Here is a 12,887-nt window from a genome sequence, read left to right as displayed (position 1 = left end):
AAGAGCAATAATCTTGGGACTGTTTAGTCCTTTTCATGACTGATATTTGTAGCTGCTGCAGGAGAATGGATTCGAGTTTTAGAATGTTTTTGTGTCACAACTCAGCATCCACAGAGAAGACTGTAGATGTGTCTTCAATTACTTGTTTAATTCACGTGTGTTTATGAAGTAGAAATGGTCCCCATTGCATGTTTTAACACCTAATATTATTGCCAGACTTATTATTTAGTTGTAGTTCTTAATACTCAACTCTTGTTATTACTTCTGGCGTTACTGCACAAATTGCAGAAAACATTTAAAATGGAGTTAAAATGAAACATCTTAACTTTTCTTGAATAAACAAGTACAGGGTGCCTTGTAATAAACTCAGCCACAAAATGCCTTTTTAATTGTTAATTCATGCTTAGGATATATATTGCAGTTTACTGTAATACTGAGATGTTGCTGATGTGTTTTTCACTGACTTTCAGACTTATTTACAGGAAAAAAAATAAACGTCTCTTACGAGCCACGGTTTTTTTTTTCTTAATGATTACCATCTGACGACTTCTTGTTTGGTCACAGATCCACAGAAAGGATCCATGAGTGATGAAAACGAGGGATGGTGGCTTCTTGGCGTGTCCTGAACTTGACTTGATCTGATATGAAGGATGCCATCAACTGACTTCTCTTTATTTAGGGAACTCTGCAGTACTTATCGCTATCATTAATGTTGAAAACCAGTTAATGATTTAAAGCCCCCCTCCCCCCCAAACGTATGGCCATACGTGTTCCCTACTATTAAAGAGTGGCACCTTCTAGAACAGGCCCCAGACCTGACGGCTTTTCCCTTTGATCACTTAAGGAAGCTCTTACTTATGCTATGTCAGTCTGCCTTTAATAGGAGTCAGGTTACATGTTCTTACTACTAAATGATTTCACAACCATTTTCCCAACACTGTCCTGAAATCTAATAAGAGCATAATTAAATGATGACGAACCTGTGTACCATCTTTATTAAAGGGGCCAAATATTCCTCTGGTAACAAACCTATGTAAAACCGACAGTGTCATGTAGGGCTCGGTGTGCCTTAATGGGGAAGTTACCAGTATTGCTCAGTTCTCTAAGTGTGTATTGCTGAATGTGCTATGGAACTGAAACCTGTCAGATTTAATTTTCATTCACCTTGTGTTTTCTTATTCTTATATTCAATTGATGCTCATTTTTTTCTGCTACACCGTGAGAACAAATTTAAAAAGAAAATCTGATTAGATGCTGTATGTAAACAACAATCGATTCATTGTATTATTAGTAATTACTGATGTTTTGTTTGATAAGCCCGTGTGTTTCCTTTGTTGCCCTGCAGCTGAAACACACAGTAACCTTTTATGTCCCTTAGTTTGCGTTTTCCGCAACAATGACACCCGCTGTAGGGAGCAGCTGCACGGGGCTGCCCGGCCCTCCCCAGCTCGCTCTGTCGAAGCTCCTGCCACTAAGCTCCGCCGATTAAGACACAATGTCTCCATGGGCTGCTTTGTGCCGCCGCCGCTGCTGTGTCTGTTCCGGAATCCTCCGCACTCCTTTCTCTTTGGCTGGGTTTGCTCAGAGTCTCCCTGGCTCTGTTTGTTCTAGCCTGCCACTCGACATGACCGCTGTCCCCCCTTCTCTGTCTGTCTATTTATCTTTCTGAAATCGCTTTTGTTCGGCAGGGCAGCGCAGCCTGCGCACTGAATGGACAGTGTTGTGTTCTCGGGTTCTGATATGTTTAGCTGCTCGGCAGACGAAAAGAGGAGCCGTTTGTCTGTCTCTTCCCCTCTCTCTGAGCCCGTGCCTCTGCTCGCCATCGCATCTTCAAGTGTCTCCTTGCCCAGCCTTCTTTGAAAAGGGCAGTTCTTGCATGTATCCTTTGTTTTGATTGAGCTGTCAGTTTGGCTGTTATTGGCCAATTCCAATGTCCATTTGATCCCATCAATAACATTGATGAAATCCTATCTATTTCTACCATGTACATCAATACATTACTTCTGATGACTTGTCTGTGTTCATGAAAAGCTATGCTGATGCAATCATTGATACTAAGCTTGTCCGTGCTCTGAGGTTTTTTGTTTACCAATATGTGTGTAAATGTCTAATGCTTAAATTGTCCTAGACCTCCTTGTTTGACCAAACGTATAAGTTTCTAAGTTTGTCATCATCCTAGAGTAACACGTTTGATTTAAGCAGCGGGGAAGTAGCAGCCCAAGATGATAATTCTGCATAGTATATTCTCATTAACAGAGCTGCTTTATCCTTCCTGTTTATTTTGTATGCCTTTCGTTTACAGCCTTGGTGGCTCTATGGGTTGACGTGACTCTGCCAGGTGGACTGAAAAGCCTGAAGAACACTGCGTGTGAATTTTGTTTTTATGTTTTATCCACTCAGTGCATCGTAGCTGAGCACAGTGGTGAAAAATGCATTATACAGTAACCCCAGCAGATTCATGGTGTTTTATTTCACCCTGTCTGTGGCCAGACACCAGCACAATGTGAAGTGCTGTATATATGGAAGCTATAGCATAGTGTCTGTGTTTTAAATCGGCAGCACTTCACATTGAAATGACGACTGGTAGCTTTTTCGTTTGTACCTGCTGTCAGAATTGCGGCGCTACATTAGTGTACATAGTGGACATGACGAACAAGCACGTTTTTTGAGCGCAATGCAATTGTTCAAAAGCAATTTTACAGAAGACTTTTTATTTTTGCACACTTCACTTAAATTTTAAAACGAATTTAAATAACGTAGCGATTACGTGGGACTGTTTGTAGCAGGACGGCTGGTATGGCTCTGGTCCTCGCTGACTAGTTAGCTGTTTTCTGTTTCCTAGCAACCGTGTATTTGTCCTGAGACTATATGCATTTATTTGTTAAAATCCTTTTTAATGCATACTGTTTTGAAACATTCAGTAACTGTTTCGCCTGTGTACGATATGCATTTTGGGGCTTCTTTCTTTGAATTTGTTGAAAAATTTTCCCCTTATTTGTTTCATATGTTGTTTATATTTGTATTGTGCTATTTGCCTCACTTTTTTGTTACTTTGAACAAAAGCATCTAATAAATAAAATAAATTCCACGTTTATATAAACACAAAACTAAGAAAAAATAGACTAGAATGATAAGGTTAATATAATTTCTCTGATAATAGGAAAGGAAAATAAAGGAAAAATATCTTGCAAATTGATGCTTTTGTCCTCTGTTTGTGTCATAATGGTGCTCTTCCCTGCTATTTTGATTTGGCCTATTGGAACATTGGGTGGCTAGTAATGGAATCGCCATCTCTTCATCAAGCCAATTAACTGCAGCCACTGCGAGTTTTTCCAGTGTCTTTCATTTCTTAGGCCTACCTCTGTTGAATGTACATTGCAGTGTGAGAGAGACGCACATTCATGCACTGATTAATGACACAGATCATAGAAATGACGCGAGGCCCGAGGCAGGCCCAACTGAGGTACTTCATTCATCAGCAGGCCATTATGGAAAATAGAACATCTTTGCATGTTCTCCTAATAAGATGCAATGTCAGCTTCTAAGTGGTGTTTTGGACTGAAGACCCTTTTTACGGCCTGCTTTCTTCCTGAATGATATTAGGTACTCCTTACCTAATTCCCTGAATAATTTAACAGAAAATGCATGAATTCATTCAGATAATCTGACTGTGTATCCTGAATGCTGAATATTTACTGCGTATTTTCCATTTAAAACTGCTGGCGATATCGCTATGGTTTGGTAATTTGCCGTTGCTTAAAATTTATTATATTGCTTTAGGACGCTTATTACTGGTTGCTTTTCAGAAACTGGAAAGCAGTTTGAATAATGAAATATAACCAGTCAGGCTTAGTACTGTCATCCAAAGTAGCTACTCTCATTCCTGCGTTTCTGGTTATAATGTTTTTGTTATATGATGAAGGTACAAAGATAAAAAAAAATAACCTGAGCTCAAACAGCCATGAAACACAAACGGTTCTCATGTGTATGTCTGTATTTGCGTATAAATTGCTCGTGAGAATTTAGGCTTCCCTGCTGGCTTTGTGCTGGGCTGGGGTGACGTCCTCACAATAAAATTCGGTAAATGAAAACACCGTAATATAGAGAAAATGTTACCATAATACCATCTAAGCCTACTGCTGAGAATAAAAACAGCTGACATGTGTGGCTTTCTCTATTCATCTTCCGTTTCGTTACTAAACTCTTTGAGCGTCCTTTTAGGGTGTGTGTTTGTGCCTGAAATATCTTTGCCATAGGGTGGGATTTCATTGTTCCTGAATGACGCATAAATGTCATCGTACTGTATCAGCAGTTTTTGGGAAATTCCCTTTTCTTGAAATTTGACAAGACTCGAGGCAGAGTGCTTACAGGACTGTGTTGGTCCCTTAGTGGCCTAAGTATTGAGATTCACGTCTACGCACAGTTGAGGTGCCCTTTCGGCCTCGCGATACTCGGTGAGCTAGCCTCCAGAACGTTAGCATTTGATTGTTATTTGGGAGAAAATTAGGATGTGAGCTAGTTGTGTTACCTGGTATGTTTTCTCTTACTGGTGTACTTATTAATGCACGTTGATGTGTGGTTTGCAGAGGTCATTTTTCATGCATAAAAAAAAAATTGTTGAATTGTTGATTATTGTATTTGTTGACTTTTTTTACCTGCATATTCTGTTGACAAACATGTCATTCCTCTTTCCTTCGGGGAAGGGGCCTGGCTGACGTTCATCGCCATGGTTGTCTTGAATTTGCACGGTGTAGTTGCGTATGAATGCTTTCGGGGACTTGGTGCTCATCCGAACATCTCAACATCTGTCACACAGCTCTGGAAAGTTTTTTTTTTTTGTTCTGCAACTAAACTCATTTGTTGATGTGTGGCTTTCTTGAGCACCTAAATTCGGTGACTACAGTTGTAGCATTGCTTATTTGATTGGGAGCAGCTGTTGGCCCCTGATGCACAGTGATCAGCTCTGGACAAGGTAGGCCTTTGCTTTATGGTTGAATCAACAACCAAGAACAACAACAGAAATGGTAATTAATCATTATTACTGTTATAATAGTAGTGATGGTTGTTATTTGTATTAATGTTCAACTCTTCTTACGTCTATAAATGAACAGATCTGGTATATTTGTCTAGCTATTACTGGAATCCCAATCTGGGTTCCCCCTGCCTTGTGTCCTGTGCATCTTGGAATAGGCTGTAGGCTCAGTGTGCCCCTATACTTATGGAAGATGGACGGACATTTGTTTATTTAGAGGTTGAATTAATTTGTCCAAACTGTCATTGGGATTACTGAATTTGTTACACGCTCTTAATTTAAAATATTCATTTGGATTCAAATGAAGTTTAATGCAGAAATTTAGCAAGATATCTATTCTTTCCTAGGCTAATTCTGCCATGATTCAATAAGGTCATGAAAAGGGGGCATTGTGTGGTTCAGTAGGTCAAGCTTCTGTCCCTGTGGAAGGTCGTCGGGTCGAGCCCACCCTCAGCTACACAGTCATGTCTGTGGGCCCTTGAGCAAGGCTCTAAACCCCTGGCTCTGTGGGTGCCACTGTAGTTGGCTGCCCTTCATTGCCAAGCTTGCTCTCACCTACAGGGGTTGGACAATGAAACCGAAACACCTGGTGTTAGACGACAGTAATTTATTAGTACGGTGTAGGGCCTCCTTTTGTGGCAAATACAGCATCAGTTAGTCCTGGGCATGACAGGTACAAGCCCTGCACCGCGGCCAGAGGGAATTTGAGCCATTTCTCTAGCAGAACAGTGGCCAAGTCACTATGTGATGCTAGTGAAAATGTTTCATGACTCGCTCCTCCAAAACACCCCAAAGTGACTCAGTAATATTCAGATTTGGTGACAGGTGCAGGTCATGGGAGATGTTCACCTTCACTTTCATGCATCAACCCACCCTCTCTCCTGTCTTGCTCTGTGTATCGGTGCATTATCTTCCTGATACAGGGCACTACTTTCAGGGTACAATGTTTGAACCACTTGGTGACCATGGTCCTCCAGAATATGTGATGTGCCCATCTAGAATAAGTAGTGGGCCTCGGGAATGCTATGGTATTGTAGCCTAAACCATCACTGATTCACCTCCTTTCTGCGCTCTGGGTACACAATAGTCCATGTGGTAAGCCTCTGTGGGGCTTCTCCACACTGCAACTCTCGCAGATGTGGGAAGGACAGTGAAGATGAACTCATCAGAGAACAATACATGTTTCACAGTGTACGGAACCCAGGGTTTGCACTGTTGGCACCACTGAAGCTGACGCTTGGCATCGGCGTGAGTGACCAAAGGTTCAGCTATAGCCGCCCAACCATGAATGTTGACCTTCCCAATGACCACTTTTGGTAGAAACAGGACAGTCGTTTAATTCTGCAGTGAGTTGGGCAGCTGTGGTTTTACGTTTTTTGGACACAATCCGGGTTAGTACCTGGATGTCCCTTTCAGACTTCCTCTTCCTGATGGATGCCGACATTACCCTGGATACCATGGCTCTCAATTCACCAAAAGGACGTGCCGTCCTGATTACAGACGTGCCAGCGAGACACAACGATTTCTTCACTTTTGAACTCTGATACATTTCCTCCCATTACACAGTGTATACAGCTGTGTTATTGCTCTAATAGGCGAAAAGAAAAGGTCCCCAGTGTTATTAAATTAAACTAAAAATTAAATTAAATGTTCCACCTCTTTGTGGGTGGAGTGGTGGCTCTGAGGCTAAAGATCTGTGCCAGCAATTGGAAGGTTACTGGTTTGAATCCCATGAATGCCTGGAGTGATCCTACTCCTTTGGGCCCTTGAGCAAGATCCTTAACCTGTAATTACATTGTCCTATGCATGACAATCTGCATCCAGCCCTGTAAGGAGGTCCTCCAATTTACAGGGAAATTTGGTGGTTGGTGGCAGGATTGGCACTGCAGTCACTGGAAATAAAACTCACACTGTTCCAGTGAACTAGTGTAGTGCTGAGGTATCACCCACCGCATGGCTGCACTCAGGTTCTCATCCCTCAGGTGGTTTATCGTGCGGTGGTTGCAGCAATACGCTATAATCAGCATGCACTCCTTACCTCTCTCTCTTTGCTATAGTGGTATAATCTAAGTGACACTCTTGTTTCATCCATCCATCCATTTTCCAAGCCGCTTGTCCTACTGGGTCGCGGGGGTCCGGAGCCTATCCCGGAAACAATGGGCATGAGGCAGGGAACAACCCAGGATGGAGGGCCAGCCCATCGCAGACTCTTGTTTCAGTAATACAAATTTATTTTCCTGTCATTTTGAAGAAAACAGGTAGTGAAATTCATGTTCAGGCTTTCAAGCTGTAAAATTGTTGGTTTGTGGTTATTTCTGTATTCATATTAATAGCTGGGTGTTGCAGCCTGCAGTGCTTTTCACTCAGTACCAATAACACTGCGGCATCCCCTGTGAATTAGAGTAAACCTCTATCTCGATGGCCCCCTTTCCCACTGTGCCTCCCCTTGGCTGCCCCATGGGCGTCTTTATAAACAAGGTGTTGTAATTGTGACAGTGTTGCATGGTATGCGGTTAGGAAGGGCTGTGGGATTTGGGTATGACTCGCGTTCATAAGCTGTTGGAAACCTCGTTCTTCGGTTTTGCTGAATGTGTCATATTTTGGGTAAAAGGTAGCTTAGGCGATGCCGTCTTCTGGATGGGTTGTTTCAGCAGTCTTTGTTTGTCGGAGATTCTATGGCACATGTCAGATGGGGGCGGGAGTTCAATTTGATATGATGGTCAAATTCCCATTTGGCCCATATCAGGAAAAAACCACATCAACCGCCCACAGTACAACAGGTCAATCTCCCTTTGCCATAACCAAAGAGATAATATTTAGTGTGTTGTGTGACATACTTTTTTTTTCTTCTTAAATGATGGAGGGATAGTAACGGATAGTCATCCATCCATCTTCTAATAACATTTACGGTACAGGATCTCATGGGGGAGGGGCGGCATGGTGGTGCAGTGGTTAGCACTGTTGCCTCATACCTCTGGGACCCAGGTTCGAGTCTCCGCCTGGGTTACATGTGTGTGGAGTTTGCATGTTCTCCCCATGTCGTCGTGGGGTTTCTTCCGGGTACTCCGGTTTCCCCCCACAGTCCAAAAACATGCTGAGGCTAATTGGAGCTGCTAAAGTGCATGTGTGTGTGAATGGTGTGTGAGTGTGCCCTGCGATGGGCTGGCCCCCCATCCTGGGTTGTTCCCTGCCTCGTGCCCATTGCTTCCGGGATAGGCTCCGGACCTCCCACAACCCAGTAGGATAAGCGATTTGGAAAATGGATGGATGGATGGATGGATGGATGGATGGATGGATGGATGGATGGATGGATGGATGGATGGATGGATGGATGGCATAAACCAGAGTGTCTCAGCCCCCTCCCTGGAGACCAAGTAGCTTTGGTTTGGACCTAACCAGCCCTGAACCCCCAGTCCCCCTGAACACAAGGTACTCCTTCAGCATTAGTAGGGACATGTCTCTAGTGACCATACCCAAGTCTGTGCCCTTGCAGGAGACCTGGCTGTCTGCCCTCTATGACTCTGCTAGCACAGACCCCTGGCTGTCTGCCCTCTATGACTCTGCTAGCACAGACCCCTGGCTGTCTGCCCTCTATGACGCTGCTAGCACAGACCCTTGGCTGTCTCCCCTCTATGACTCTACTAGCACAGACCCCTGGCTGTCTGCCCTCTATGACTCTGCTAGCACAGACCCCTGGCTGTCTGCCCTCTACTGTATGACTCTACTAGCACAGACCCCTGGCTGTCTGCCCTCTACGACTCTGCTAGCACAGACCCCTGGCTGTCTGCCCTCTACGACTCTGCTAGCACAGACCCCTGGCTGTCTGCCCTCTATGACTCTGCTAGCACAGACCCCTGGCTGTCTGCCCTCTATGACTCTGCTTGCACAGACCCTGGCTGTCTGCCCTCTACTGTATGACTCTACTAGCACAGACCCCTGACTGTCTGCCCTCTATGACTCTGCTAGCACAGACCCCTGGCTGTCTGCTCCCCTCTATGACTCTGCTTGCACAGACCCCTGGCTGTCTGCCCTCTATGACTCTGCTAGCACAGACCCCTGGCTGTCTGCCCTCTATGACTCTGCTAGCACAGTACTTGAACGGTTCTTTACTTTCTGAATTGGGACGTGCGGCTGATGGAACAGAAATCTGCAGAATGATTCCCCCTGGAGAGGTGTGTGAACCACAGGCTAGCGCAGCTAATACATCAGTTTTTTTGGCCGAACGAATGAGCGAAATAAGCAGTTGTGACCTTCAGTTATTTTTATGCAGGCCTGAGTACATTGGTTTAGAACCAATTTTCCACATGGTGACGCTGTGAAATGTGTATTACTCATATCTGGATCATGACATTATTTAACCTGTGTTTCCTTAAAACTGAAATTGAACAAATGTTCAGCTAATTTTGTTTTTTTAAACTTAAACTTTAAGAGTTCTCCTTCTGCTTCCTCTTGCCTATCTTACACTTGTGAAAATGAAAATGTAGCTTTGTCTATCATGTCAGTGCTGCCCTTTGAATAAATAGATGCGAAATCCAGTGCTGTTTCTGTACGTGTGACTGAATTCTTCCACACTGGGCCCTGGCACCAGAGCCCCCAGCCTCTTGAAGCGTCCCTCTATCACGGCTCAGAAGGAGCAGACCGCTAAGCGCTGCTGCACTCAGTTCTGTACCGATATGTCTCAGTTCCTTGGCAGTCTGTTGCATTGAGTACTTGCGCAACCTCCCCCTTTTTCATACTCTGGAGCTTTAAGGCCACGTTTACAACCATTTGCATGTCTGTGTACTGTCCTCTATGTGCACACACACACACACACACACACACACACACACACACACACACATATGCATGCATGAGATAGTGTTTACATTTACTTTGAGTTTGAATGGATTGCATATAGGCTAGAATGTTGATGTAGTTTTAAATCGACAACGGACATACAAGTTTGACAAAAAAAAAGAGACTTTGCCTGTAACGCTTTCTATTTAACAAATTCAGAAAAACAGTTATGACCACCTTCAAAATAGTTCCCTTCTGAGTTGACACACCTGCATACAGTGCTGCTAATGTTCAAAGCAATTCCAAATGAACTTCCTCAGCTGCTGCTCGGATACCCAACCTTCGGAATTTTCTAATCGCGCCTCGCACTTTTTCATTGTTGTCATCGATAACAGCTGTGTGTGGACGGCCTGGGCAATCATCATCGTTCATGATTCCTCTTCCCTCCGAAAATCATTTGTGCCATTCAGCAACGCTTGCTCAAGACATGCAATTTTCTCCGTAAGCCTCGGTCAGTAATTGAAAAGTTTCCGGGGCAGATTACTTCAGTTTAACAAGAAACTTGATGTAAACTCGTTGTTCGCTTTTGCAGTCCAGCATTTTCTGACGGAGGGTAAGAATACACTTGTATTTGAAGATGCACCCACTGGCACTGAGTGAGGCGATCAAGCTGATCCTTGTAACACTGTGACAAGTCAGAACATGTACTAACTATAGCCATTTATTTGCCTACAGCTCTTGGTTCATATAGGGTTAGTCTTGTTTTTTTTGTGTGTCTGACCTCGTAGATGCTGCTATCCACTGTGCAGCAACGTGGCCTCACACCCACAGGACTGTTGGGTCAGTTATTTCTGTTTGCATGGGCCCTGGTTTCCTTCTAGAGTCTGAAGGTACCTCTGAATCTGTCTGTCCACATTCCTGCAAATATGTACGTGTGTGAGAGACTGTCCTGCTGCGTAGGAGTCACTATCACTCTGGTAAACATGACCAAACCAGTACGAATGACTTTGTGAAATAAGTTTGGTTTTGATTTTTTTTTTTAATTGATCATTTTCTGTGTGCTGTTGTGGATTTCAGTTTGAAACCTTTGAAGCCTTTAAGTTCAAAACCAGTCTTGCTACTTTTAGCCTCTCTTGCCTGAAACGATGCTAGTATCCTGGGTTGGAGTGACTACAGAGAAATCAGTCTGTCTTTGAGTATTGTCCCATAAATCATGAAACATATGATGATTATTAGGGTTGTGTTTCAGGCTGCGCTTCAGCAATTGCATGGTAACGAACATTCTTGCTGGAAACGTTACATTTTCCTTTTTTCTTGGCAAGGCAGTCAGATTCAACTTAATAGCAAATCGGTTTTTAAATGGCTGACCCAGACTCGTATGGATATGGTTAAGTTCTCAGAACTGGTCAACTGATGTCTAAAACGCAGTTCCCTTAGTTACCTCTCTAAGTTAATATTATCGGTTTCACTTGCTGTATAAATAGGGAAGTTGTGAATCTCACTGTGTGACCAAGCAATTGCGTTAACTGCATGTTAATAGTCTAGCCTATCTTAGCTACAGACGTCAAATGGCTTGGGTATCTCTAGGCTAAACAGGTGCTGATCACTGAAAGATTTATCTCTGCTTCCTTCATCAGCAAATGTCATGTCTTGTGGATTATCACGGTGTCTGCAATTCTGGCAAATTCTAAATGGGACTGTCTTACAGACAGTCTTGTGAGGAACTGTGCCACTTAGTTTTGTATGTTGCTTGTATATAGAAGGAAGGACCTTTGTCATTTGTTATTTTCAAAGTTCTTGTGGGTCTTTGCAGTGACAAACAACTGCCCACACAGGTTATAAATTCAGTTAATCAAAGCCCTTAGATACAGTCTGTTAGGGGATATATGTGGCATCCTGAACTAAACCAGCAAGAACTTGCAAAACTCAACTTTCTTTTCACATCTGTCACATTACATGCAGACAGCGTTATGTTCCAGTCCTCCTTGATTCTGAGTCAAGACCAAGTTTAATAAGGGGGCAAGTCCAAGACCACACAGAGTCATTACCGGAGCCAAGTAGCCCAACCTGAGTCCAGGAAAACACAAGTTCAGTTCTACAGTAGACTATGAATCTGAATTCAAAAGCCATAAATTGAAGACTAAACTAAAACTTTTAATTGCAACATGAATGTATCCTGCCGGACCCATTTAAAAATGGTTCCGGAACCAAATAATGTGTATAAAACAATACAAAGTCTGTGATGTGTAAGAATTAGAACTTCAAACACAGAGATTAATACACATGGATAGCTATTGCTAGATTACTATGTAAGACAAATTTTGGCTGGACACTTGGCCAGTTGTTGCTGTTCAACAAACTGAGTTAGCTAGCATTAGCCTACGCACCTGTCTTTAAGTTTCCTTTCAGAATGTTGACAGAAATTGGGAATCCCGCCAACAGCTTTGGTGTCTTGCACAGAAACGCCTTATGGTTTGCATGTGCAAACCAGATAATTGCAGACTTCATGAAGGGCATGAGTTGACACGTGCACAATTTTTGAAAAACATTGAAGCTAATATATGAAAACAGGGTGGGGGGGAGGGGCGAATTAACATGTTAAGACATATGTGGGCTCCCAGAGTCCCAGAGTAGCACTGGGTGATGTAAATTGCCCCTTGGGGACAAATAAAGTTTTTTGATTTGATTTTGATTTGATTCGATCCGATCCGATCCCATTTAGCAATGCCAGCTGGACATTGGTTTTGGTTTGAGTTTGAGTTCTATGAAAGAGCCACAATGGTTCAAACTCAAAAATTAGTACAAAAAGTACAAAAATACTCCCATTTTGCAATTGCTTAACGTGATTTTTTTTTGTTTGTTCAGCTTTGGACATCCACCAATAATATTCAGTTATTAATTAATCTTAAATTAGATGGAAATTACTGTGATTAACCCTAATTTCTTTTGTTCTCCCCCCTTGTACAGAGCTGAGAAAACAGAAGTCCTCAGTGATGACCTTCTACAGGTGACTACAAACATCCTCAAATATTTTCTTCTCCATTGCCTGTAGGTCTGCATAAATATTCCCATTTTGCCA

The 12,887-nt window shown here is 43.0% G+C and overlaps 1 protein-coding gene across 3 annotated transcripts in view; it reads left to right on the top strand.

Moving 5' to 3' along the window:
• The window catches only part of LOC125742628 (rho GTPase-activating protein 17-like), a 37,491-nt gene that overhangs the window by 4,298 nt on the left and 20,306 nt on the right, over positions 1–12,887 (top strand). For all 3 annotated transcript variants that reach the window (XM_049014821.1, XM_049014822.1, XM_049014823.1), the window contains exon 2: positions 12,776–12,815. In XM_049014821.1, the coding sequence (XP_048870778.1) occupies positions 12,776–12,815 (40 nt within the window). The remainder of the gene's footprint in view (positions 1–12,775; positions 12,816–12,887) is intronic.

This window comes from Brienomyrus brachyistius, chromosome 5 (assembly GCF_023856365.1).
Source record: "Brienomyrus brachyistius isolate T26 chromosome 5, BBRACH_0.4, whole genome shotgun sequence".
NCBI classification, from domain to species: domain Eukaryota; kingdom Metazoa; phylum Chordata; class Actinopteri; order Osteoglossiformes; family Mormyridae; genus Brienomyrus; species Brienomyrus brachyistius.
Note: the sequence above shows the minus strand (reverse complement) of the source record. Positions and strands in the feature narration are given on the sequence as shown.